The sequence below is a fragment of the Chelmon rostratus genome, chromosome 6 (assembly GCF_017976325.1).
Source record: "Chelmon rostratus isolate fCheRos1 chromosome 6, fCheRos1.pri, whole genome shotgun sequence".
Classification (NCBI taxonomy): Eukaryota; Metazoa; Chordata; class Actinopteri; order Chaetodontiformes; family Chaetodontidae; genus Chelmon; species Chelmon rostratus.
The window spans coordinates 20,128,915-20,156,778 of NC_055663.1; the positions used below are offsets into that span (position 1 = coordinate 20,128,915).

General features: G+C 42.6%; 2 protein-coding genes across 5 annotated transcripts; both read right to left on the reverse strand.

The window, feature by feature from the left end:
- Nucleotides 1-4,866: 4,866 nt before the first annotated feature.
- On the reverse strand, nucleotides 4,867-17,797 carry LOC121607891 (transmembrane and coiled-coil domain protein 3-like). 2 transcript variants are annotated; one of them, XR_006006898.1, is made up of 5 exons: nucleotides 17,541-17,797; nucleotides 7,563-8,530; nucleotides 7,168-7,303; nucleotides 6,505-6,867; nucleotides 4,867-5,651 (listed from the first exon to the last, which is right to left on the reverse strand). XR_006006898.1 is itself a non-coding variant. In XM_041938917.1 (4 exons), exons 1-4 carry the CDS (start codon nucleotides 17,604-17,606, stop codon nucleotides 6,565-6,567), a joined length of 1,473 nt encoding a protein of 490 aa, XP_041794851.1. In that variant the 5' UTR covers nucleotides 17,607-17,797; the 3' UTR covers nucleotides 4,867-6,564. The 2 variants fall into 2 exon arrangements, 1 of the variants encoding a protein (XP_041794851.1); XM_041938917.1 differs by having other exon boundaries at nucleotides 4,867-6,867.
- A 2,751-nt stretch (nucleotides 17,798-20,548) lies between these two features.
- On the reverse strand, nucleotides 20,549-27,515 carry nr2c1 (nuclear receptor subfamily 2, group C, member 1). Of its 3 annotated transcripts, none has more exons than XM_041938915.1 (14): nucleotides 27,398-27,515; nucleotides 25,558-25,690; nucleotides 25,027-25,263; nucleotides 24,792-24,870; nucleotides 24,518-24,697; nucleotides 24,276-24,426; nucleotides 23,756-23,852; nucleotides 23,265-23,452; nucleotides 22,754-22,907; nucleotides 22,502-22,623; nucleotides 22,221-22,363; nucleotides 21,848-21,985; nucleotides 21,576-21,681; nucleotides 20,549-21,421 (listed from the first exon to the last, which is right to left on the reverse strand). In XM_041938915.1, exons 2-14 carry the CDS (start codon nucleotides 25,627-25,629, stop codon nucleotides 21,250-21,252), a joined length of 1,839 nt encoding a protein of 612 aa, XP_041794849.1. In that variant the 5' UTR covers nucleotides 25,630-25,690; nucleotides 27,398-27,515; the 3' UTR covers nucleotides 20,549-21,249. The 3 variants fall into 3 exon arrangements, with proteins under 3 accessions (XP_041794849.1, XP_041794850.1, XP_041794848.1); XM_041938916.1 differs by lacking the exon at nucleotides 27,398-27,515 and adding an exon at nucleotides 27,200-27,311 and having other exon boundaries at nucleotides 23,265-23,449; XM_041938914.1 differs by lacking the exon at nucleotides 27,398-27,515 and adding an exon at nucleotides 27,200-27,311.
- Nucleotides 27,516-27,864: the final 349 nt, after the last annotated feature.

Here is a 27,864-nt window from a genome sequence, read left to right on the forward strand (position 1 = left end):
TCCCACAGAGTGTGAGGTCATGTGCAGGGAATCTATCCACTCATACTGTGGTCTTTGTTTTGTCCAGATTCAACAAGTCATATGCAAAGACGCCCATAGCTACAGTGTCGACCTCAGGAATGTGAGCCTGTAATTGACATGTAACACACATGGACACACACACTCTCAAACACACAAAGGGCACCAGTTTCTTAAAGTATTTGCAATGCGTATCTGTGGTTTCACATTCAACATCCATGAGATCTTTGGTGGAATGATGGTTTGAATGGGTGTGTTTGAAAAAGGATTTACACAAAAATGTGCTTCATGAAAAGGATTACGTGTTTGGTCCAGATTGAAATGTCTCGACAACTATTAGATCGACTGCCGTGACATTTTGTTCATACATTCGGGGTCCCCAGAGAAGGAATCCTGCTGACTTTGTTCATCAGGTCACATTTTTAATTTGTCCAAAAGTGGGGACCTGCAAAACTATTTGTCGTGTTTAGTGCTAAATAGCAAATGCTGTCCTTCTGACGTTAGCATTTAGTTCAAAGTGCATCTTCACAGAGCAGCTAGCGTGTCTGCAGACTGTTTGTTCTTTCTTCTAATATAAAACCAGAGGCTAATTATCATCTGCACTCCTTGCACAGGTTGATGCTTAAGAATTAAACAGACAAACTCCATCAAAGCACATTTAGTGCAATCAGAGTTGGATTACCAACTGGGCAAAGTGGGCAACGGCCCCAGCATCCCAGATGCTGCATATTTTACCACTTAGGGGCAATGGAACAACCTGTAAACACAACACTGACATATTAACACCTTACAAAGTTGTTGTGGTGAATATATTCCTCATTAGGATTCATCTGAGTCATGTTTGTGGCCACTGGAGAAGTGCAAATCCAATATTCACTCTCCTTTTGGCTCCTAAATTAAATATCTGGCTCTTTAGCTGCTAAATGCTCCACTATATTCACAGAGTCTATCTGCTTTTTGGTGCTGAGGGGGAACTGTACAGGCGGGTTTATCTGAGCTTCTGTGCTGACTAAAAGTTGATGAGAGCAGTGAAACTAAATCAAAATAGTAAAACTGTTGGCCATAAAAACACAACAATGAGCTGAAAGACTCTATGATGCTACAATATTTCATCATCATAAACCTTCCTGCAGACGACTCCTGAGACAATATTTAGCTTGAAGAAACACATTTTTTAGGTGATTTTGTGCTTGCAGGACGCATAAACGTAAACGGCACTGTGTGCAAAACTGCGTTGTTTACTGGCTCTCCAGGTGAAATATAATGTTGTCGTGTGTAGTCTGCAGTGTGCTTTTAATAGGAATTTGGAGGTGACGGATCACATGCACAGAGAGCAGGAGGAACAGATGGTCAACATGGCTCCAAAAGCTCATTTCTGTATCAGGGCCCCATAGTGGTTTAATCAAGCCCTGAGTAGACTACAGCTTGAAAGGAAAGACACATACAGACCAATATCAGACCTCACAAGTACAATGCTGACTTTAAAAAGATTTCACAGACGTTGGCGGAGAGCTCAAAATGAAAATATTATCAAATATCATGCTGGCACTGTTGTTTCTCCAATAACCAAAATTTCAGCGCTCAAGCAAAAGTAACATATGCTGTTAAAAATCTCAAATTAGCTGTAATGATTATAACTGCTTGTCCAGTGGCAGTGATCAAATAGCACAAGCCCCACTACAATCATTTGGCTGACATAATTTGCTTGCAGTTACACCAGAGGGATAAACAGGCTGTATAATTACTCTCTAGTGACAGTGTATCATTGTCACTGTCAGCTGGCCATGTAATGGAACCTCAGAGCTATAAAAGACAGTGATTCACCCCACAATCCACTTTACAACACTGGGCTGCCAGCCTTTAACACCAAGCATCACTGTGGCGCACTAGGGTTGCCTAGCAACTAAAGGAAATTGGAGGTGCCTTTGAATTAGGGAATTTTAAGAGGTGATTTATATGAAGACCTTGATGATAAATGTCTCCATAAATCTGGAATTTTCTACCGGTCATCTCGCCGTGTTCGTCATTGGAAGTTCTAATTCTGGTCACAGACACTGCAGCGTCAGAGCTGCAGCGTCCTGTGCCTGCTGAGGTATGAGACTGTGGCTCTTTGCTACGTGCAGGGTACATTTTTTTATGTTATGGCGCAAAGGCAGAGGAAGGGGAACATGGCCTGTTTCCATGACACCATAAACAGGAAATGGGAAGGGGCGAGTGCTGCCAGAGGAGTCTAAATCAGTGTGGAAGTTGCCAGAGAGGTCAGAACTTTCCCATAATATGAGTTCATGCACAGAAAAACACACGAACCCACATGTGCATTTATTAAAAAAATGCACGCATACAACTAAAATTCAGAAAATTAAAATAAGCCACGCTTAAATCTAATTCCATCCACACACTTCCCACTCTCCCCTTTGTCTTTCTGGGAGTGAAAAAAAAAAGTGTCCCTCTCACTCCCCCTCAGTAGAAGAGGCTGCGGCGGTCCTTTTGGTGGCCTCCTCCATGCAGGTCCCATCCCCTACGGTCACCATGCCAACCTGTGTGAGGAGGAGGCTTAGCTGCAGGCCCAGAGAGACTCGACGAGGTCCTGGGATAATTAGCAGCTCATTATGGAGCCCAGTGAATAGGCCAACGAGCTCCAAGAGCCACAAGGGAGAGCGCAATGGAAAACACACAGGATCTGAGCACACATCAAAGGGAAGAGCTCACTTTTTAGATCACATAATACAGAGAAGAGAGAGATTGGGAAAGAAAATATTGCTCTCCATTCACACCTACAAATATAGCTCATAATCCCCATTTTTAAGCCTCTGTATGTGTGTGGGTGGCTGTGTGCATGTGTGTGTTAGTCAGGATCTCTGCGTCACACCAATCTGAGTGTTTTTCTCCCTCCAGAGGCCTTAGTTGCTCCACAATTGCATGAAATACAACTAGTCCTCCTACACGCACACACACACAGATACAGGTGCACACAATTCACGATTCCACTCTTAAACTTATGCTGTCATAAAGTATGGGAACACTGTGTGAGTGCCAGAGATCACCCAGTTAAGGTATCTGTCTATCATCCCCATTCCTGTTCCCATATCTCACTGACTGTGTGCCCCTGCTTTGCATGCATGCAGGCACTAGTCACGCAGGCTAAACCATGCGCACACAAACCGCTGTGCCAGGTGACCCATATTGCGGTGCGGGTGAGTTTAACCGTGCATAAGCTTCATTTTGTGTGAGTGTGTGTGTTTGTGTGTGTCTCCATCTATTGCTCCCTGACAGTGACACGCAGCAGTAATGTTGATGCTGCTGTATTGTTGCATATGTGTGACATGATATTTAACATGCAGTTTATGATGTGTCATTATTTATCATTGTGGCTGTGAGACGTTCATACTAAGGGTACAAATCATACACTTACGTATTGCTTGACTAATGCTTTACTCGCGATGTGTTAATGGGATGCATCGTTCTGGTTGCTCAACTTTAACAAAAGTAGTCACTATGACTTCATTAGATTAGTTCACACTTATAAGATCACCTGATTCACAGTTCATACATTAATTGATGTGTGATCAAGCTAGCTGGATTTCAGTTACATAAAAGTGTACTTATGTAACTATATTTATGTATTTGCATCTGTATTTATTATGTAAATGTTTGCATCAAGCTTCAGAATTCTATGAGAGGAGGTACTGAGCAAATACATGGGTCTGATATAACGTTTTATGTAACTGCAATCCAGCAAATTTGGTCCCATATCAGTTAATGTGTAAAGTAACTGTGAATTAACGTTCCATAATTGAGCACAAACTCATCACCTAAAGTCATACTGACTTCGTCATGCATTAAATTATCATGAGTCATGCATTAGTTAAGGGTTACTTAAGTATATGATTGGTGCCTTTATCATTAAGTGTTACTGAATGTTGTACCAGCTTGGCTGAGTGATCATTGATCCAGCTCTCTCTCATCATCATCAGCATCCTGGGTACCAAAGTCCACCCTGATGGGAACCACAGTCGTCATGGTCTGCAGGCAGCATTGCTCTTCACAGCATGGATTACAGTATGACCTAGATTTGAGGTTAATGGAAACACATAGAAATATGGTGCAATGGAGAAATTTGTGCAGAATATTGTTGGGATGTGTAGAAAAACTGTAGTTTCAGTGTTTACTTACATGAACAGCAGAGGGCGCTACTCTTCCACATTGCTGGTGACATTACTGCTACAGGAGAGGGTTGTGTCTGTCGTCTGTGATGTTGGAGTCTTTGTGTGAAGTTGTGGCATTGATTTAGACAGAATGGGGATATATAATTTAGACATAAATCATGTATAACATCTGGTTTGTATTATGAAGGCTGTGTAAGATGCTACAGCCTTCCAATATGTTGTGTTGAGCTCAGTCGCGTCAACAGTGCAGCACCTACACCCCCTAGTGGTGGTGAAGGAGAGTACTTAGCAGTGAGAGAACAGGAAATATTTGTTGCGTTCATATAATCGAGTGTAACTTATTAGAAACAGCATGCTTATTAAGTTTTTCTAAAGGTTGATTCTTCTGGTGCAAATGTCCAGAAGGCATTGAAAGATAATCACAAGTTTTATCAATGAAGAAAGACTGAATATCCTGTGTTAATCTAAATAGGTCACTTTCAGGAAGTTTCAGTGAGTCAACAAACTTGTGTCTCAGTTTCCTTCTTGCACAAATGGTGAAGTAATCTCTAATTTCCTGACTGTTGTCCACAGTGTTGAGATGTATCAATAGTCGAATACGTAAGAAAAAACGAATTCCATGACAAAACACAACAACAAACATAAAACAAGTCCAATTTCGAACATGAGTCTCAAATTGATTAAAAAGACTTGTTTAATTTAACAGAAATTGTCAGACAAAGGCACATAATGCATGAAAACACAACTGATTGATCACATAGTGCACCAGAGATGAAAGGACAATGTAAACCAGATCTGTAGTTCTGCAGGTAAAAGTCCTCAAACATGTCAAAATGAGAACAAAACCACATGATACAGTCATTAAAAGAACAAACAACAACAAACATCAACATATAACATCTTATCATGGCAGACGAGCGTTAAAAAGTGGTCCGTAGCTTCATGTGAGATCCGCATAGGCAATTTTCATAGGATGAACATAAAGTATGTGAGTCAGTCCAAGAAAAAAAGGCTCGTACTTCATCACTTGGAGCCCGTGATGTGCTCCTCTGTCATCACTGGAGCGCTGAAGGCTGTTTGTTGCTTCTTTAAAAAAAGGGATTCGCATTTTTCCTCTGAAAAAAGGCTTGTGTCACAGTATAACCCATCGCTTCTCAATCACATTGTTAGTAAAAGACAAACATCAGATCAGTAAGACATGAAGAGAGCCAAGTCTGTTTGTGTGTTGCTTGGGTCCGTGCGCATGTGTGCTTGAGCTGGAGAGCCGGCATGTGTTGATATTACCGCGCTATCAGCTCGGTAATGCAGTGGGATTGATTTCTGGCCCTTGAGAGAGGAGACAGCTGGTCTTATCAGAGCCCAGCAGTGGCTTCAGTGGTTATGGATCTCTCATGCCAACATTAATGACACTTCCTCACCCAACCCCAACCCCCAGCGCCGACGCCCTGTAAAAACACTGATGGAAGTCTGAAAAGAAACATATTAAAAACAGTGCTTGTAGAAATCAAATGTATTGCACTTTAAACAACAGTAAACAGAATTTAAGAGATGAGAGACCACATACAGCAGACAAGGCAATCAGGAATAGAGAAAATAAACACGTAGAAAAACAGGATGTCCATTGCCTCTGTGCTGTAGTCCGTCTGGAGATTCTTCATTAAAAGACGTAGTTCAGCATTTGGGGATAGATGCTTCTTATTTTTTTGCTGAGAGTTAGACTAGTAGATTGATACCACTCTCATGTCTGTATGCTAAATATGAAGCTACAACCGATAGCAAGGTAGCTTGGATTAGCATGTAGACTAAAAATAGAGAAAAACCCCTGCACCGTCTCTTAGCAGAGGTGACAAACCCCGCCCATCAGCCATGTTTAGCATTTCATAGATGTGGCCAAGGAGTAATGCAAGTTTGAGGTTTTGGTTCTGTTTGCGTGTGCACGCAGTTTGAGAGCTGTTAAAGTCGAGCTGCAGCAAAATAATAAGAAGGAGAACCATTTGCCAAATTTGACCTCGACTGCGGGAAAACGCGAGTGCCACGCTGCTGCACTGTAGTGATAATGCACTTCTCTTCACCCTTCTTATTCCTTGAATTGACTTATTATGTCTTGTGAGGATTCCATAGCAATCCGCAGGGGGGGAGTAAGAAAATGTACTGTTATATAAATATTATTTTAAAGGTTAAATGAAAATTGTTAGCAACACACATTCAAGTTCTAGACAAGAAACAAAAATCACAAAAATTTAATTTCAGTCTGATTTTAAAAAACTGTGAATTTATGTCTTCTGACGATTGTAGAACCAATCCTCTAAGACAGTCCTACCGTGACAACTGACAGCATCCAGGCTGCTGCAGTGTTGTTTAAAGTGTGCACTCTTCACCATCAGGCAGGCACCAGCAACCTGTCTATGGCGTACTGTAGACGCTCCCAGTTCTTCCAGAATATGGTCAAAAAGCAAACTCCCAGGAAGGTAGCGACCACGTGGTGCCGGCTCCTCATCAGCGGAGCGGCGAACTTGGCGGCGGTGGAGACGCACACCAGGATGACGGTGATGATGGCCAGCATGATGTTGATGCTCTTCCCCAGCAAGACGCGGGCGTCGCGGCTCTCGAGCTGGACCGTCTGCTGCTGCTGCTGCTGCAGCTCCAGCTTGGACACTCGCGTCTGACACGACTCCAGAGCCTCCTGAGAGAGATGAAGATGATGGAGAGAGACTGTGTGGGTCTGGGTGGCACTTTGCTGACCTTTTAATCCTAAATTACCCAAAATTCCATTAATAAGGCAACAGCCTTATTAATAGAAATCAGAAAAGCTTCAGCAATGTATTAGATTTTATTTCAATTTATTACAATGCATTTAAATTTGCTCACTGCTACTTAAAGTCCTGCTGAATCTCCACCCTAATGCCACACAGGTACGTCACATGGTCTGCAATTCCAGGTTAAGCATCACTACATACTAGATAATAATATGACAAGTATTTACCTGTATGTCCCTGGCCCTTTCATGAGCCTGGTAGGCCACCCTCTCCTCGATGCTGGCCAGCTCCTGCTTCAGATTAGTCATCTCATGCTGGTGAAGCTCTGTCAGGTCGTTTAGTTGGTCTTCCAAACGCTCATACCTGGCAGTGGATGCACGAGGATGCACACATTATTTAGAATTTATTATTTATGGGCAGATTTGAACATATTGTGTATGAAGGGCTTCTGTGGATGCTAATGTGATTAACTGCTTGTACCATTTATAAATACTTGCCTAAGTAGTGTTGTTTACATGTTTATATTAATAGTAATCATGTCAGTTCTCAACATGAGAACATTAGCATTGATATTAGACATTGGGCCTGCTGCTGTATTATGATGAAATATTAAGTGATATACCTGTATCTCTCCTCCTGCAGTGTTTGACTGATGATGCCATATTCTCTCTTAAACTGAGACTTCAGCTCCTCCATATCCTCCTCCAGCTGGTTCTGGGCTTCTTTGATCTCGCTCACCTCCTCCAGGCTCAGGGCCAATCTACTCTGGCCGTCCTCCCCGGCCTGCTGGCCCTGACCCTGACCCTGCGCCTGCCCCGCCGACACTCCCGCCCCCGCTGGGTTCCCGTTACTGTCCGCCGAAATGGAAGCGCTCCCTGAGGAGCACTCATCATCGCTGGGATACTTGGGCTTGCCCACCATAGAGGTGCTGCTACTCAGCCCCTTGCCTGCACTGTCAGTGGGCAGCGGCGAGGAAGCGTCCAGAGAGTTCTTGAGGTGGGCGATGTTGTCTGCACTGCCGAACTTGTTCCTGATAAGGTTGGCGAATTCTCTGGGCTTGCTGAAGAAGAAAGGAGGGGAGAGGGACACGCCCGGTCCGATGGTCTTGATCTTGTCCATGGTCGGGTGTCTGCCGCTGCCAGTCATATCCCTCAGCAGCTGTCTGGGAGACTCCCTGGGTATGGTGCTGTGTTTAACAGTGGACGGATGAGGTGACGGGCTGTGGTGGATTTCATTGTCTTTCATCTTTCGATGGTACTGCTCCAGCTTCTTTTGCATCTGGGCAATGTTTTGAGCTGACTTCTGGTTCTTCTTCTCAAACACCTGCTTGATGCGCCCTACTTGCTGCTTGTCCGCACTGTTCACCAGCTTTAGGTACTCGGCGACATTCTCGTCCCGCGCCGTCTGCTCAATCTTCAGCTGCTCCGTGACTTTCAGTATCTTCTGCTGGAGGTTGTCCAAGCAAGAGCGGCTGCGCTGGACCTCGAAGCCAAGAGCAGGACCAGGGCTTCCATCACTCAGGTCCAGATCCAAGTTGTTCTCTGAAGAACCCCGACGCATGGGCGCAGGGATGCTCAGAGAACTCCTGTCCTGCAAGGAGAAGAAGTACAGATCAGAGACAGATATGGAGCTTTTGCAGGAATGATCTTTTACTATGGAAATGGGTCTAATTAGCAAAACAAGTCATCTGGAAAAGGTTAAATATAGCCTGCAATTGCAGTTTTATGCATTACAGATTTCATTCCATTTCAAATTGACCCAATTTTTTAGTCTTGGCTTTCACTCCTCTTGGTTATGATACAGTACTTTTATGTGAAATCACCAGATTCTTTGTAGAGACAGGTTTTCTTGTTATTATCACGCACAACTACAGGCAGTGTGCGTTTGGGCAAAGTTAAACTTGTAAGTGCAACAGACATTTACAACAAACATTTTATTTTCACTCTCAAATGAATGTTTTGGATAATTGCTGGAGGGGCGATGGTGTTGTTAGCTGTGTCTAGCGGTGTTGCTGCTTCATGTGACTGAAAACCGGCTGGCGAGGAGAATGTTTCTCAATTTGCTCTTCATAAACAGTAATTCTACACAGTGAGTCCTGCTCTACTGTGAGACCATCTGGGTGTGTATGTAATGCTCTTATTTGGCACATCTGTTATGTTTTAGGATCCAGAATTTAATCCCGTTTTGTTTATATTATAGCACACAGATGACACAGATGACAAAATTCAGATAACAGCTATTAATGTGTGTGAAGGAAATGGAGCGTGCATCTAATGTAGGTCAGTGATAATGTCACACAAGGCCACAAGGCTTAGGAAATCCCTTTTCCAGACATCGTCCCCTATTTTTACAGTACATTAGCATTTTCCGGACAGAGGCTCAACGTTTTTCCTGACAGAGGCTCAGCATTAGAGTTAATGAATTATTGACACATCAGACAGAAACTGTCAAGCACAGACCTCTTGAGATCTCTGCTACAGATTTGAGAAAATTAAACAGAATAAATGTGTTTCAAGTAAGCAAGTTGAACTTTGGTGGGAAACCTGCAGAGAATGAAACATAAAGAGGAAAATGAGGAAAGCAGCAAAGTGGTAATTAGGTTTCAGAACAGCATTTTTAGAACAGAAGCGTCACTTCAAGTGGAATGCGCTGCAATGTCGCGGTGGCCTAACAAGCCACTGGACCTTGCAAGTTGATCACAGTACACCCGCGTACGAGGTGTAAGCTGATAAAGCCTGATACAAAGTGTTGTACAACAAGCACTACGGGTCGTGCAAAGCTGCACTAATCCTTAACAAATGTTAACACTGCTAGTTTCAAGCAAATAAACAGATCACGGCTAACTCAAGCAGACTTAAGGCTGAATCCTGATTAGCATTTCCACATCATGATGTCATGGTTACATATTGCAGGATAAGCACCTTTACAATTAACCAGCATATCTAGAGTCCACCACACACTGACAGTCCTCGACACATGACTGTCAGGTGGAACTCAGGAGAGGGTTTACCAATAATACGGTGATTAAGTATGATTACACATAAACTTGTGCACACACACTAACATATAGCTACAAATAGCAGATGCTTTGACTAATATGAAGACATTCAGCAGGACTAGTCCTCTTTGAATCCAGTTACACATGTACTTTCCCGTTTACTTGCTGTTGCGACTGTGAGATCAAACTCAAAGAACGAGTCGAACTAGTTCGCGAGGGCGACACGGTGAGCAAGAATCTTCAGTTATTACTAGAACACACATCATAGTGTGCAACACAGAAACTGCTTTGACTTGTTTTCAGCCCGTGCTAGCAGCACGTTTGTCTGTCTGCCTGCCTGCCTGCCTGCCTGCCTGTCTGTGGTCCACCAACTGACGAAAAGCACAATACACAGAGTAAACATAAGCAAATATAGACACACTGCAAGTTGCAGTCATAACGTTACAAAACAAAGTTTCTAGGGGACACTAAAAACCAATGAACATATTCGAGCAAGTTGTTGTCATGTTGTATATTTCACTGGTATATTTTATTGTTTAGTATATTTTATTGTCTTAGTATATTTTCATTTGTGGTATATTTTTAATTGCATTTACGAATAATTTTACTGCATGTTGGTTAATTTTATTCTAGTGTCTTAATTTTATTTTATAATCTTTCTTATTATCTTGTTTCTGACAAATTTCATTGACATGTCATGCTCATGCTTTTAAAGCAGATACTGTGGGGGTCAGACTTTAAAATGAGTGAACAGACTCCTAAAATGCAGAATGATAACTATAAACTAATAAATGCTCTCAGACCTCCACAAATGAGGCATTTACTTGTTATTACAAAAACCCACAAATAAAAAAGATTGAGTCCTTATCTAAACAAAAATCTCCGCTTCAGGAAGCAAAGAAAAATACTCAGTTTGAGACTCAATACAACAGTTGGCCAATGAAAATAAACCCAAGTGGCACCTTTTGCGTCTAATAAACAATCTTAGCGACTGTCTTACAACTGCAGAGTCACCTCAAGGTGTCCGGCCAGTGCTGGATGTGGTCCACGGGCTGGCAGTTGACGATCAGTGCCATACGCACATGATTTGGATGTCACTGCAGATAATCCAAATCAGAATTTAAAAACTGAATTTGATGGTTTAATTATTTAAATTGTTCTGTATTTGGCTGTGTTGAACACAACATGATAACAGTAAACCAGGTGATTAAGGGTTAACATAACATTACCACGTCTGTGCAGATGCAACGAGTTGCATAATGCAACTGTAAATATATCTACAAATGTTACATACAGATGTTGACACAGCAAACTTGACTTCTTTACTTCAGTGCTTTTTCTGAAACAAGATCAGTGGTTGGGCTCAGGCCTGCCTTTGATAGCTGCCCGGCAAATGGTGCATAGCTGAATGAATCAATTAGATGAAAGATTGAAATGAAGTTCTGTGTCGACATCGGCCTCTGAGAGGCTCTGTGCTGCCCTGATGCTTTATCCCCCGCGAGGGCTGTGAAAGACGATTTGAGCCGGCTTTGTGAAACGATGGAGCCTCTCTTTAAAACACTATCAATGGAGCGGGCAGCCAAGGACGCGCAAACGCACACATTCATAAACTCTAAGTCCTGACAGGCAGTAAACAAATTAAGCTTTCTGTTCCCTGGTTTGACCAACAAACTGGAGATGCTTGATGAATATATAAAGCTGATACCAGTCCTGCTGGTACAAGTTAAACTGAGCTCAGCTCTAGTTTACATAAAATTTGTGCTTATAATTATACTGTACATACATAATATATACTGATTTATGTATCATGCATAACCAGAGAATGGCACGCTTCTTTCTCCGAGCATGCCTGGGGTATTTCAGCCTCTGTCCTCATCCCAATCTCTCCCCCTCTCTGGCATCTGTCCTTCTTGAACACTGGACTCTTTGTTTCCAGAGAAAAAGCACACTTTGTCATGTCCTACCTCAGCTCTGTCCAGGACTCTGATGAGCTAGCTACTGCATATGGATTCCTGGCCTGACGTATAGCCTGAGGAGCCCTGCACCCAATCACAGTCCTGCTCCTGCCATGCAATATCTTGCAAAACAATCAGCTTCACACATCAGGTGCTCTTTTGTCAAACCTGTTTGTCATACAAAAGAAAGAGGAGCCTAATATCCTCCTTCTTCAAGAGGAGTCGAAGGGCAGGCTTGTGTGCAGGTTGCTCATATTACCAAGTCTTTTTAGTTTTCAAACGATGAACACAAAGAGCTGCCTGTTTGACCAGACAGCTTAGACAGCATGCTATTTCTGCAGTACTGGAACTCAGCTAGCTCCTCAGGCTCTCTCCCACCACCAGCCTTAATGTGAAATGTTATGCAATATTCCCTTCTGTAGCATTAGGGGCAAAACACAGAGCACAGAAGTGTACGTTTATTGCTTCAAGCTGTAGTGATATCATAGATACGGGCCGAACATAAAGTGGATCAAATTGTGACCGGGCAACCATTGCAGAATCGCTGCTGAGGCCTGCAGCAAAAGCAAACCTTAACAGGAGTGGGAGATGTTTGGAAAGAGTGTCAATACACCTTCCACATTCACACACGTGCACCTGGAGTAGTGAATGTCAAGCCAAAATTGTATTACACAGCTGGAATGGGGAGTAATCTTTTCCTTAGAAAAAAAAACGAAGGTGGCTTTCGGCTCTGGTGAATCATGAGGCCTGATTCATGAGAGCGGCTCAAATAACACGAATAACACGACCCAGATGTTTCACACACGCTAGAACCCAAAAAATGAGGATAGCATCAAGTTCCAGATAAATCATTCCGTGAAGATTTCAATTTAATAAGCTCATTTCCACCGCCACCACTGCCACTCAAAATTTCTACCCATGTTGACTAACTGCTGGAGCAATGCAAGGGTCTCTCTGGATGAGTGGCTCTGCGAAATGAATTAGCCTCATGCTGATGAAAACGTCCTCCCAAATCTGCCGAGGAGCTGCCCTACTTTTCACTCCGTTTCTCCCAAACACTTATGCATGCGTTCTCCAGGGGTTGTTGAGGTGGGAGGGTGGAACAGTGGGAGGATTGAAGGTCTTTGGGGGGAGAGCTGGAGACAGCGGGGGGGTTGAAAGCCCAGTTACAGGGGGGAAAATCTGCTACGACGCGGCAGATGGCAGCGGTAAAGTCTGCCAGTTAGGTGGACCGTCCTTTACTGAGGGGTCACAGATTCAACTCAGGGTAGAGTTTGTGAAGAGGCTGCTCTCATCTATAACCAAGTGACCTGTGTGGGAGTCCTTGAGCAACACGATTAACTCTTCTGCTTTCTCACTGTGATTCTTTGGGATTTAGAAGCTGGGCCATGTGAGACCCATCTGTCTGATCATATGCTTAAAGCTAAAAAAAAAAAGGTTTATCACTATGAATGTGAGAAAATGTTTTTGAAGTTAACAAGCCAGGCGTACGCCCACTGCTGTTTGACTCAACCAGTGATATTAGTGTGTCAGTAGAGCAGAAGAGGAGAGCCAGACAGAAAGTGGAAGACAAAACAGCGAGAAGAGAGAGAAAACGAAACAGATAAGATCACGTGAAGAGAACAAAGGGAGGATGCTCCCAAACAGCAGCAAGCATCGTCCAAGTCATCATCATCTCCACCAACAGGATCTACAGGAGGCCTTTGTGCCCCAAGGGCGTGTCCCTCACACCTCAACCCTGTGTGAGCCCCCAGTCCCCCACGCTGTCCTACATAGCACACAGCGTCTGTCCAACACCATGACCCATTTAATACTTATGCTCTAACCTCGCTAGACAGCGCAACATAAAGATCCGACTGCATTAGCCTCAATCTTAACCCGACACAGGAGAGCTGCGTGCTGCTCTGCCTGAGAAATCCTCCAGGTCTTTGCTAGATTTTAGGTGCAAAGTCGGGGGAGTCGACAGAAACTGCAGATGCTGCGTATCTTCCACTGCAGAGTGCTCTCTCCCGGATCAATGATCTAGTTAGTGATTCAATTTTACATGCAAAAACAGACCTCACTCTCATCTGCGCCAGACGAAGCAGGCAAAGCAGCAATTCAGCATTAAATGTCCTGAAATGGATTAAGGTGAAGACACAAATAATTTAGAACTGCGTGTGTATGCAATGGGTGTGAACTAAATACTGAGCAGTATTAGTGAAATAAATATTGGTTCAGACTAGCAGAATGTAAAGAAACTGAGCCCGTTTCTTGCTAAACTCGCCGTCCCACCCTGTTAGAGGGGACGTTATTAAAACAGACGCTTGCTTATGCAAACAGGAAGGCATTGTCCCCGTTATGAGGAAGTAATGTTTGTAAGTCCCCACAATTGCAGCTGTAATCTGGTGAAACCATCGGTACACAATGTAGGGTCGGGTCATGCAGGCACACAGACACATGCAACTGCAAGCACAGGTGTTTGCAATGACCCGAAGAAAGTAGATCAAAATGACGAAGCTGTGGTGTGTGGTGCATAGGGTGGCACTTGTTGAGCGTTCTCTCTGTTATTGCCTCTGCGCACCCCAAATACACACACACACACACACACACACACACACACACACACACACACACACACACACACACACACACACACACACACACACACACACACACACACACAGCAGAGCTGGCACACTCATTGAGATGGAACAAAACCGTCCCTTCAGCAGAGAACAGACCCACAGAGGGGGAAGAAGCCTGCGGTGCTTATTGGTATTCCCTCCAGCTGATCCTCATGGATACAGACACTCTCCCACTCGGAGCTCACACAGGGAAACGGGAAGAAAACCAGAGCGGGGGAGAGTGAGAGCGACAGGGAGCACATCTTTGATTGTAGTCAGAAAGCTGACCCAACATCCCCTCCTCCTCCTCCTCCTCCTCCTCCTCTCATCTGCATCCCACAGCTGCATATGTGGCCACACTTTGATTGCAAAACCTTTATTTAGAAGCCAAACAGTACACAGAGTCATCAGAATAAAAGTGGGGGAAAAAATTAGAGAGTTTGAAGTCTTGCCTTTCCTGAATGACTAATCCCCAGGAGGTCAGCGGAATGAATTGCTTAAGACGTATTCACCATTATCTCATTGACAAGCTGGTCCAGGACTAAATCAATAGCCCATTAACACTCCCAGCGTCTGCTTGGCCCCGTGGACTGGGAGAGCATTGAATGGGATTCAATTAAGATAAATATGCAGCTATATTCAATGCACGGATTCAAACTCAAAAAGAGAGAATAGAGCCAGTGACATAGCACGGAAGGTGAGGAGTCAAGCGGGTCGTTCAGCATGAAAATCATAACAAACCGAAATAAAAAGAGAATAAAAAAATGGAATAATGGCTGCCATTTAATGATTCAGACAGAATACAGAACGTAGCTTGCTAATTATACTAATGTGATGGCTGATATGTTCAGGCTTTTGTCTGGTGACATGAATGTCAGAGAGCCGTTACAGGTACCGCACAAGGTTCGCGCAAGGACAGGCATGTCGCCGAGAGACGGCACGCAAAGCTGTGCGGGGCCACCATCCGGCGAGGGTTAACGACAGTTTATGGAAACGAGCCACTCAAACTGAGGTGTTGCATCATCTTTGGCCTCTAACCCACTATATCTGCTGCACAATGGCTTTTTGAGGAACAAAACTGGAATGTCATCTGCAGCCAACAAAAGGAGGAAAGGCATAATTGCACAGTCCAGTGGCAATAAACCAGCCAAATCCTCAGACGCGTCGTTCCGTTATGTTGTGTTGGTCGTTGTGCCACGACCGTCTAATTGCTCATTTGAGAAGCTGGCTCAAATCATTTGCGTACAATTCTTTCAAGCTCTACTCCAGAGGAAAACAATGTTGATTTCATTCATTTATGTGAGTTGGTCTTACATTTTAGTATCTGCAGTTGCTCGCAGGGCAGCAGGGGAAGTTTAAATAGGAGCTAAACAGGTTGAGGACCTGTCGGTGGTCCCTTTAGGATGCAGGATCCTGTTGGTGGGTAGATTGAAAATGTCAAGCTACAGGTGATAAGAGAGGCAGGCCTGAAGGCTCACACATGCCAGACAGAGAAACAACCTGCTGCACGATGCACACTCGCGCTCGGCGGAGCATTCCCCACCTCGGTGTCACTGTGACTGAAAGCACCTGGCTTTCAACGCATGCTCAAGCTGATCTGTCACAGCCTTCAGGGGATTTCTCTGAACATCATACATTAACATTAGCACTTGCTTGAACGGTTCTCCCTAAACCTGTTTGTGTAAGGCCGAGGGTTTTGTGAGAGGTCGTTTCTTTTCCAGAGAGACTGTAAAGCTCTTTCAGGCACATTTGTAATTTGGGCTGTATGAGTAAAATTAACAGACTTGATTAGGTCAAATACTACATTTCTGAGTTAAGGCATCAAATATAGTTGAGGGCAATCAGGACATTATCATTTAACCACTAACAGATTCCACTTTGGTTTATGACTGCAAAGGGGAAAAAAAATAAAATAAACATTGCCACGTAGAATAAAGTGGGATTAAGGTAAGAATTTAATTTGCACTCTTGAAAAACTAGGTCAGGCATTGAGTCACTGAGTGGCCACAAAAACAGAAACACGCCTGTAAGATGAAAATCAGTACAAAAGCTCTGCATAAACACCTTCAGTTTGTGTTTGTAATCGTACTTTGCTTTTGTATTGACTCCATTCTGTGGTATAATCTGAGGCTGTGCTTGGCTGTGCTGCTGTTGTATTGGAAGTGAAATACTTGGTCCAATTTATTTGGCTGGAGGCAGACAAATACAACAAGGCCACAAACTACAGCACAAATAGATTACTGTTTGGACGACCATTAAAACCACCAGTTTCAAATTAAAGTATGATTACTACTTGTACTGGTTTGCAGTGTAGAGTTTTTTTGTTATTTATCTTGGTCACTCTGTGTGAATCTGTAAGAAACAACACATCCAAGAGACTAAAACACTCGCTGAAACTAGATGAAATTAGATGATTAATCGATTTGTCAGTTGACAGATAATTAATCAGATAACAATTCTGATATGCAATTAATCACTGGAGTCAATCCAACTTCTCCCATGAGGATGTTTCGCACGTCTTGAACTTAAAACTGTGTAGTTTTGGACTGTTGGTTGAGCAAAACAAACAAGTTAGAGAAAGAAGCATCCTTCACTATTTCATGACACTCAACAGACCAAACAATGATTCGAATAATCGATTAAAAAAATGAGCGTCAGATTAATGGAGACTGAAAACAACCTCACGTTCAGCCCTAATTTCGACACAAGGCAGCCTCAGAAAGTCGACTGTCCCGTGTGGACAAACCCACCGCGTCCCGTTCACTGTGACACACACTTGAAGTCATCTTCTCAGCCCTACAACATCTCCACAAAGCCTCCTCTCTTCCTGCCTCTGTCACCCTGAACGTCTCACGGGGCTAAAAACGCTCTTTGCTAGGACCAAACGTGCAGCTTTGACGCGGCGCAGCTGCTGGTTTCACATGACGTGGAGCTCAACAGACAACAATGTACCGCTGGTGATGTCCGAGACCCGCCGTGTGCGGCGCAGCGCGGCGCGGCGCGGCGCGGCGATGCTGCTCGCCGCGCTCCGGGATACTCACCATCCGGCTGCCGAGGTATTTCTCCACTTCGGATAAACTTCGCACGGACACGGTGGCGCTGGGCATAATAATCCCGTGTTTGCGCTCAGTTAGGAGCCGGTGCTTGTCCTGTTCAGGCCGGGACTAGTTTACAACTCACGTCTAATCTCGTATCCATGTTTAACCCCGTCTCTCTCTCTCTCTCTCTCTCTCTCTGTCTCTCTATCACACACACACACACTCTCTCTCACACACATAAACACACATACACACACAGGCTGCCCTCTTCAACATACAAAAACTGGAGTGTGTGAGCCCAAACTCCGCCTATTTGTGCTCGCAGGGTGGCTGATCGAGGAGGGGTTAACTCTTTCAACACACGTGCCTGTCAGCGGCAGATAAAGCCTGGGAATTAGTTTGTGATCGACGGCAATTTCTCAAATAATTCACTTCCCACAGTGCGGCCGTGGTGGTTTAAAGCGCGGCTGGACTTTATGGTGTTTTATGATAAATGACTTTGAAATGAAAGAATCGAGTTTGTGGGAGTGAGAATAGGAAATAAATTATGCTTGAAAAATTCCATCAAAGCAGAAATACTTAAGTCTGCTGCAATGCTGAATAAAGATTTTCTTTTCTTTTTTTTTTAATCAGGCTACTTCACATCATACTGTACTCTTTTCAGTGGTGGAAAAAGTACTTAAACTTCAATGCAATATATTGTTACAAGGAAAAGATCTGACTTTAAAGTATTTTTAAGTAAGAGTACAAAAGTATTATCAGAAAATTTGCACCTGAAGTATCAAAGTAAACTTTGATTGGATTCTAATTGGTGATGCATTAAAGCATCTGGTTAAGTAATTTAATGTAGAATAAGCCATGATAAAATAATTCTTTATTAGATGATCTGCATGTTAAATCCAGCAACTAGTTCCTAGCTATGAAATAACTGTAGTGGAGTAAAGAGTACAATATGTCCCACTGAAATGTGGAGCAGAAATATAGAAAGTGGTGTAAAACGGAAATACCCAAGTAATGTACCTGAAACTGGGCAACATACTGACAGCTGAAATGAGGAACTGAAAAACCATGTTTAAAAATAATATACTGAACAAATATTGAAATGTATGACCAAAGGGGCATGCAGGAAATGATGATGTAAGTTTTAGTCTGATACTCTTCATGACAAATAGTAAATTGCTGTATATTGTAGGACAGCTCGGTGTAATAAGCTGTAGTTTCAGCCTACACCTGTACAGTTTGTACACTGGACACATCTGAGATGACATTTTCTGGTATTTTCTTTTTATTGTTAGAACTATAAAAGCTGTATCTGCAAGAGTAAATGAAAATTAATGTAAGAGACCCCTCCTTTTTTTCATAAAACCAGTTCAGTCACCTTGTTTTGCAGCACCTTCACCAGTTTCCCTCAAGCAGTCAAATCCGAAGCCCCAAGAGGCCAGCTAGCTCTTTCACACACATTCATTCAGCTCGGAATGAGCTAATCCACCTAGCTGTGAACACAAAAGCCTGTGTTGCATCACAGCTCGCTAAACCTTTACAGTAACGGACAATAAGTGTTTGTTTTTGCGGCCGGTAAACAGAGACGTCAAGAGAATCATCTTTTGTTTTGTGCCGACCGCACAGTGAGCGCACCATACGCTGACATGCCTTAACCTCTGGGGTTCAAAGAGGGCAGAGGTGTGGTCCGTCTGTGGAGAATCACATAAAGAAGCTACTGGATGCACAATGGATTTCTAAAAACAGCAGCAGACAACATCATTCATCTGGTCATCAAGTTTTAATGGTCCTATCAGTGCCTTTAATTAGCTGGACACATTGACTGGCAGACTAAAGAAAGCTTACAGTCACTGTCCTCTGTTCCCCCATATCTGCAGAGCCCTAATGAAAAATTGATTGGCTAATAACACACTGAAGGTCTAGTCCCCTGCACATCACCCTGCAACACCTTCCACATTCACGTCACTTGACACGAAGCTCAACAGTAAGTCACTGGGGTAGGATACAGATTTTGCATTATTAATTCAGAGGAAACATGTAAACAATCTGCCGTGTTTATAGAGGCAGTTCCGAGAAGCAAAGTTAAACTCAGAGACTCATCCAGGTAACTCGGTAAACCTGCTCTGAAAAGTCCAAAAGTGGGCTGATAAACACTGAGCTACAGTCAAATTGCGGCTTAGTGCATTTGACGAGGAAAAAGAAAACAAGCCAAAATCAAATGTTTGCATGTTAGAGGTTAGTTGCACTTCTCTCTAGAGGGGGACTTTGACCGACAAAGGTCAAAGGTTGATTAGCTCACTGTGCTTGTCGACTAAAGATATTCTGAATACTCCATTGACTACACTGTCTGAATGCTCAATGAATTGAAATGGCGCAGAATTTATGTAGGCTTTTTTTTTTTGTCCTTTTAGTTTTTGTATTCAGTCTTTTTGCAGCAGTGACATGCACTGTGAAAATGCTACTGCCTTTTAAACTAAGAGGTACTTTTAACCAGAGCAGACTAAACAAACAGGCACTGCTACAGAAAATACTTCCCCTCCTTTAAACCACACAGAAAGCCTTTTATAATGCAGACTGCTGACTTCCCATTTTATCCTAACATGACTGAGCATGGGTCCAACACGCCACATTTTAAGGCATTTTTGTCCAAAATACTGCCCCAAAAACAGTTTGTATTAAAAAGCACACAGAGCCTGAAAATCTACAAACTTCTTCTTAATACTTCTTAAACACTACATACAGTGAAGAATCTGGTGAGGTGAATAGTAGGAATCATTTCCATCTATTGTTCTTAATAACCATTCAATCAGTTCTTAATGCAGATAAAACTAAATTCCTGTTCTTCACTGAAGCTAAAATACCAATTCTGATATTCTTATCATTGCTAGTAAGAATGATATGAATATTGGAAGAGTACAAGTATCTTAGAATTTGAATCGGTGAATGTTACTTAAGTTGTCAATCATAATGAAAGCTCAATTATGCAAATAATTAGAGAAACATGACTGAAATGTGTTTTTATTTTCAAATACCATGACTATCATTTTTTGTCCACATTATTTTGTCCATGAGATGGATCCATGAATTACCAAGTGCTGCCCATCGTCGCCTTCTTGGTGCATTCTATACACAAATCTATATACACAATTACTTCAGATCCACATGATGATGATGATGTCAAACATTTGACAAGGGATTCCGCCCGATCCTTTGGATTGGCAAACAAATAAGAAATAAAGGTTATAACCTTTAGCGAAAACATCTCACAAATCGATTCACACTGACAAGTTTCTTTTCCTCAAAATCATTAGAAAATAAAAAAAAAGCAAGACCATGTAGGAAAGCGGTGAAAAACAAACCATCCTGATTCCTTCAAAATACAAACAAGATCTGAAGAAAAAGGAAAGGCCTGGAGATGATGAAGCATAAAATACTATGTACAATAAAAAGCGCAATCTACTATGCAGGTTTCAAGGGTTCATTCCTGAATGGGCCTGGAGTTAAATTTTATTTGTCCTCTTTGTTGTGCTCGACTGACTGGTTACTGAGGAGTCAGAAAAAGGAGCAAGGGAAGAGTGAAAACAGAATTCCCGCAGGATGCTGTGTCATAAATACAGTACGTTGTGACCACTTAGTGATCGCTCTGTGGAGCACTCTGACTGGCTGTCGAGTTTTCACAGTCCAATGTTTCAATTACAAATGGCACAGTGTGTCACACCCCAGAGGCCGCCTGGCTATTATAATCGGTGGATTCCATTTTGAGGATGTAAGGGATGATGCTGTCAATCTGCACGTTGCCAATGAGCCCAGCGAAAAACAGCTCCTCGGTGACAGCTGCACTTATCAGCCTGAGGGCAGGAAGACGCAGCAACAGCTTGGATAACCTGAGAGCAATGAGGAAGAAAGGAGACATACATTTTAAGCATATTTAATGTAACAAGTGTATTTATGTTCTCGTCATAAATCCGTCTGGCTAAATATAGAGCAATTCTGTATAATGAGCTGGTGTTATGTAGCACACACGTAAAGCCAACTGACCGATAGGAGTCTTCTGGGTAGGTACTGGTTACGTAGTCCTGCAGCTCCATGTAGGCCTTCTCCTGAAACCGCTCTATTTGTGGAGTATTATCTATGCCTGGGTGATCTGGTACAAAAACAACATATGCTCACAGTCAGACATGAGTCTATGCACATTTGGCCCTCTGTAAAACTTTTTTTCAGGATTTCCCTCTGAGGATTCTGCGCTCACAGGGAGACAAGAACTCAAAAATGTCATTTTCATTTTGTAAAGAGGCCAGCTGTCTACTCACCAGGACTGAACAGAACGATGGCTTTGAGGTAGGCATATTCATATGAGTCTGGGGACAGCTTGCTCATGCTGTTACAGAACTCCTGCATCCTCCAGATGTGCTCCATGACCAGTTTTACTCGCTCTGGGGACAGCTTGTCTGTAGGAGACAAAAAAAGTTCAGAGGACTGAAAGATGCATGGGGCCGAGCATGAGTGTAGCTCTTAGCAAATCCAGGACATATTGTGTCACAAATGTAAACACGACAGACTTCAAGGTTTGCATGGCATATCTTGGTTTCCCCTTTGTATCACACTGAAAAACATTGTTTGGGCTTCTTTGTATTCTATTCAAGTGTTAAACCTTGCAGGCAAGCAGCGGCAGAGCCCTCCTACCTTCCTGTAAGCTGGTCTGCAGATGGTTGATAATGGCACTTAGGATGGTACCAACATTCATAACGTTGGAGCACTGTGCCAGACCCAGGGCAAACAGTTCATTCCAGCAGGCTTTCATCAAGTTAATGTCATTGTCTTGGCCACTGCAAAATAAAATTAGATTAATTTAAATTAAAGAGAGCTGTGCAGCCACAGAGCTCTCATTTTGTAAATGACATGTAATGACACAGTCCAATAGGTGTATTTGTGAAACAATGAAAAATCTCGTGACAACGGCTTACCCGAGGGTTTGAAAGGCAGGAATGGAGCGTGCCCAGTGCATAGAGAGGAAAAGTAGCCTGGAAGCTGACTCACAGATGTAGTTGACATTGAGGTACTCTGGCACAGGCAAAGGCATCATAAGCTGCAAGTAATTGTAGAGTTGAGAGAGAAAACATGACTGCAGTGTTTATCAGAAAAATGTGCGACTCTGTAAAACATAAGCAGGGGTTTTAGATTTCATCCCAAGGATCGAGGTCAGTGGTAACGTTTACCTTGAAAGGGATATGGCTGTCAGAAAGTAGAGGTCCTTCCAACTCCACCACAGGACCTGACTGGTCCCCTGACATCAGCTGCATTGTGGTCTCCAAGGACTCTCCTTCTGTGCCATCACCAGGGTGCAGGACTTTGGCCAGGGTGTCAAAAGCTCTGATGATATGCAAAATATGAAGACAAACAGTTCACATTTTGATTTAGACATCTAATATGGTGCATCTTACACTGACACAAAAATATAGCATACAGCTCAAAGCACTGCAGTGCACCCTTGGCATATGGTCCATTTTTGATTAACTAGAGGTGAATCTAATTAAGTCCTTAAGAGCAGAGTCAGAAACCACATGGCCCTACAGGAAATTGTATTAAAGCTTTGTGACAACCATAAAGAAACAGCCTCTTGGTTTCTCTCAAGTGCTCCTGCAGTTCTCCAGTATATAGATCAATTTATTCCCAAACAACTACTGGTCAGTATCAAAGCCTCTTGATTCTTCATGACATCTCCCTCACCGAGTGATATCACTTGCAGTTTGCTCATCTCCTTGGATGTCTGTCATGGAGCTGTCCCCGTTGCTAAGCGTTTCATCTCCCATCAGATCATTGCCACTGTCACTTGCCTCCCTGGTCTTGTTGAGGTGGGCGAGGGATGTCACTACATTTGCCAGCGTGCCGAGGTCACCTTGAGATGGGTCATCCTGCTGAATGGTCATTATCATAAACACAGGAGTTTGAATTTGCTTGCACTGCACTGTCGCTGCTTAGAAAAATGTTTGTGCCGTTCACTGAACTACTTCCATGAGGAAGAACAAGGACGGAACTGCTCCACATTACACAGACATTTAGACCATTAATAAGCAAGCAATTATTATAAGTCATCAGTGTGAAGTATATTAATCCCAAATATTTTTAGGGGATTTAATGATCAAGATTTGAATGGCCAGGTAGCAATAGCATGTCAGACTTCAGTCAAATGTACTGTCATTTGACTGCATCACTGTTACCTTGTCAGGGGATGCTGGAATCAGGATGGTGTTTTCCATCTTGGAGAAGGGTTGTTGGATGTTGAGCAACATGCTTGACTCAAGCAAACTTGTAGACCTGAAGTTAGAGATTTAACATTTCACATTGCATTATATGATACGGAAACATGTAATATAATGTAAACTCAAACTCTTAGCAGTTTATTCTGAACATGTACAATCCCGTTTATTCCATTCCGTTGGCACAAATCCCATCTCTGATAAGATTAGCAGTCAGATGAAGACATGTGTCACAAAGATGCTAATTCAGAATGGCACTGTTGTATTGGACTGTATTATATTGAGATATGTTTCTCATTTCATTTCTCCACCATGTATGTTGGGAACAAAATATAACAACTTTCAATATGATGCAGTCCAACAGAAGAGCATATAATTATGAGAAATGTAACATACATATCAAACAAATTTGTATTAGACTGTACAGGTGTATCTAATAAACTGGTAAATTAGTGCATTATATTCTGAAAAGTGGCTGTACCTAGAAGTTTCCTTGTCAGATACAAAAGTAGGTGTGGCAGCCAGAGGGCTACACAGGTTCTTGCGGATGTAGATTTTCTCAGTGGAGGCTGCACAGTTTAGGGATTTCTCTCGGGTGGTCACTTCAACAGGCTTCCTCTCACACTGCACAGCTAAAGACAAAACATAGGTAACACACTATATTAATGTGAGTCCTTAATAACATATCCAGAACTGTTTACAAAGGATATTAGAGTGTCTTACAATCCTGTTTCATGCCCAGAGCTATGCAGCGCTGCAGTCGACAGTACTGGCAGCGATTTCGGTGGAGCTTGTTGATGGCACACTCTCCAGAGCCCCTGCATGTGTACACTAGGTTCTTTCTAATGCTGCGTTTGAAGAAGCCCTTACAGCCCTCACAGCTGACAGCCCCGTAATGACGCCCTGAGAGATGGAAGATTTGGTGGTTGGCAATTGCTTGCACATGTCTGTTACTGCAAAAATGGCAATGTTACAGCAAATTAAACTGAATTCCTACCTGAAGCCTTATCCCCACAGACAACACAGTATTCCACAACCGGCTTAACAATAGACTGGTCTGACCCCTCGGTCACAAACTGACAAACAACCAGAGACAATGGAGTAATTTAATACAGCAAACATTGCAATAAGACTAGACTGACTAAACATGATCATGCTTCAGTCATAAGACCTTTCAGTAATTTGTTTATCAAAACTGGCTGAAGAAAGTCACTAATATCTTCTGGCGATACCTGAATCTGCTGCCCAGCCAGTTCAGAGGAGGCAAACAACAGCTGGTTAACCCCAGAGCTGTCTGGAGAGGCGAGGATGACCTTGTTGCTGGGTGAGCCTTCCTGCTTGGCCAGGATCACCTTCCCACCAGGGGAATAGTCAGCATTTGCTAGGATAAACTGCTGCTTTCCAGGGGAAGATGGTTCAAGCGCTGTGACGATCTGGATCTTCTGGCCGGTCTGCTGATCAGTTACAATCTATTAGAAATAAAAACAAATAAATATGAATGAGCACTGACTGTACATGCTAAAAGAGTGTGGGAGAAGTTAAGCTAATGAAAAAAATGAAAATACAAAAAACACAAAAACAGTGCTTGTCATTTGAGTATGAAGGAGTAATTATACAAATATAGGATTAAATCATACTGTCAGCTACTCTTTGATCTTGGATCAAATTTTACCAGAACTATGTGCAAATTGTGCAAAAAGTGTTTATTAAAAAAAAATAAAACAGAGTAACAGTCTCCAGTTGTGAACACGCTTTCACATCACCTGGATTCTGTGTCCTAATGCCATACTGCTGTCTGCTGACACAAGTTGAATCCTCTGGGTCTGTCCATCCATTCTGTTTTCACACACCTTCTTCCACTGCTCTTCACATTAGTGCCCCATGAGGCATGCACACCTGTAGAGATATATTGCATTCATGCTTTATTAAAGCAAACATTGGGTTGGGTGCAGGAGCCCCTTTGAAGATAGGGCTGACTTTGCTTTCTTTTTTCTTACTGTCATCAAATCCCATATACAATTCTTGTCAGTACTTTCCCTGCCCTGTCTATGGCACTCCAGGCCCAATCCCATTATTTCCTACTGAAACTTGAGAAACAGGTCATAAAAAAATAGATTAATTGTTTAAATATAACAGTTGGGAAATGTAGGTTTTAGCAAAAATCTAAAGTAGTAAATAATGTCTTTGTTGGGGACTATTTTTTACACAGATTTGTACACAATAGGGGCACTGGTAAGTATTTATAAACAGCGTGGGAATGACAAAAAATAACAATTTTCTTGTCTTTTCATGGGGGCTTGTTGACAATAGGAAAAATACAGAATATCACCAGCTTTATCCTTTAATATATGTTTGAGGTTCGTGTAGAATTAAGATCCCATAAAACATTTCATAAAACTTTTACCTTATGTGTGGCTAGTATCTTGTTCTAATGATACTCATGTGTGTGAAGTGACCCAGAATTCGGTCTAAAATTATTTCCAATATAACACACTGTACTATAGCTCATAGCTGTTATTGAGATAAACACTAAGAGCCGATAAGTCTTTCAATAACAATAACGTTAGAACTACTCAAATCCCTCACGTTTACCAATTTACCTCTCCCGTTAGCTAGATGATATTTATGCCTACAGCTTGATCAGTGTTTTTGAACACCGTTAAGAGCTAACCAAGTCAAAATTGGCTTGAAATGATCTGTAACGTGCCAACAGGTAAACTACTATCATCTGATTTATTACATTGCATGTCACAAACTAATGTTAGTTTGTGGCCTGTGCTAACAAATGTAGCGTTAGCCGGCGCTAGCTTCAAACTGTACTATTGGTGGCCTTGTTGTAAAAACAGCTTAAAATCACAGTAAAGTGACAAGGAATGAGTGGTAAAGCTGCAGCAGCAACACAAACAAGCTCTTGACAGCTTACTATTTAAAATCGATACGGAAGATAAAGGTATTTCTTTTCCTGTGGGTGAAAGGTCAACATTGAAGGGTTAAAGCATGCTAGGGTTCAAGGCCCATGATGCCGAATCGCAGAGTCAATGGCGGGACTACGGTTATGACAACTAGGCAGAATTCTCATTAATTTTTACACCGGACTTCCACACCAGTCGGCAATTTAGCGAAACAGATGATTATCTAACAGCACGACACGGCGCTGTCACATTCAGACTTAAATGAATGATGTGGCTACTTAGTTTGCGGAGATTACTTACCAACGCTAGCACAGCAGCTAACGCCAACTAACAGTAACAAGGTTAGCTTCGCGGCTAAGCCTGTTGGCTAACTAGCATGTACGTTAACACTATTATTGTTGCCGAATTCCCATTAACAGCTAGATGCAGACGTGTGACGTTAGTTAATGAACCAGCTATGCAGTCGAATACACATCACAACATTATTACATACTTGCGATTTTTTATTTTGCGCTGAGCTCCGGACGACAGTGCTAACCAGCTAGGTTAGCTGTTTGCTAGCAGGTAGCTAATGGCTGCCTCTCTGCTGTAGACCCACTGAACACTCCCTCCCTTCCTGTGTTAACGTTACTGGCCCTTCGTGTCTCTTTCACAGACCTTTCATGCGTGCACATTAGTTAACATTTCTTACCTGTGAAGGAACCGTTAGGTCAGATGATGTATTGTCTTTAGTAAATTAATATTTTAACTGTTTTGCTGCAGTAGGTGGGAGGGTCAGAGTTCGTGACCTTTTTTCATCAATAAACGGCTTTTGCACATGCGCAGTTACGTTGCCGGACTTGGTAGCTTCTCCGGTGTGTTTGTTAAACTGTCAAAATGTTATCTCCTCTGACTTGACCTCAATTTTTTGTCACAGAAGTAATAACGTATCTTTGGCAATCAGTATTGTACTACAATGGATTAATTAAAGCTCGCTCAGAATAATAGTTTTTCTAAAGGGGATAAGAGGCTCCATTATTGGCTATAATATGAATTCAGATGGCCAAGAAGACAGTTCAAGTTTTAAAATTAATGATATTCTGAACAATGAATCAACTTGCTGCTCTTTGCTGATGCACAGTTGTACAATTGCTGGTATTTCTGCAGCAGTAACCATGT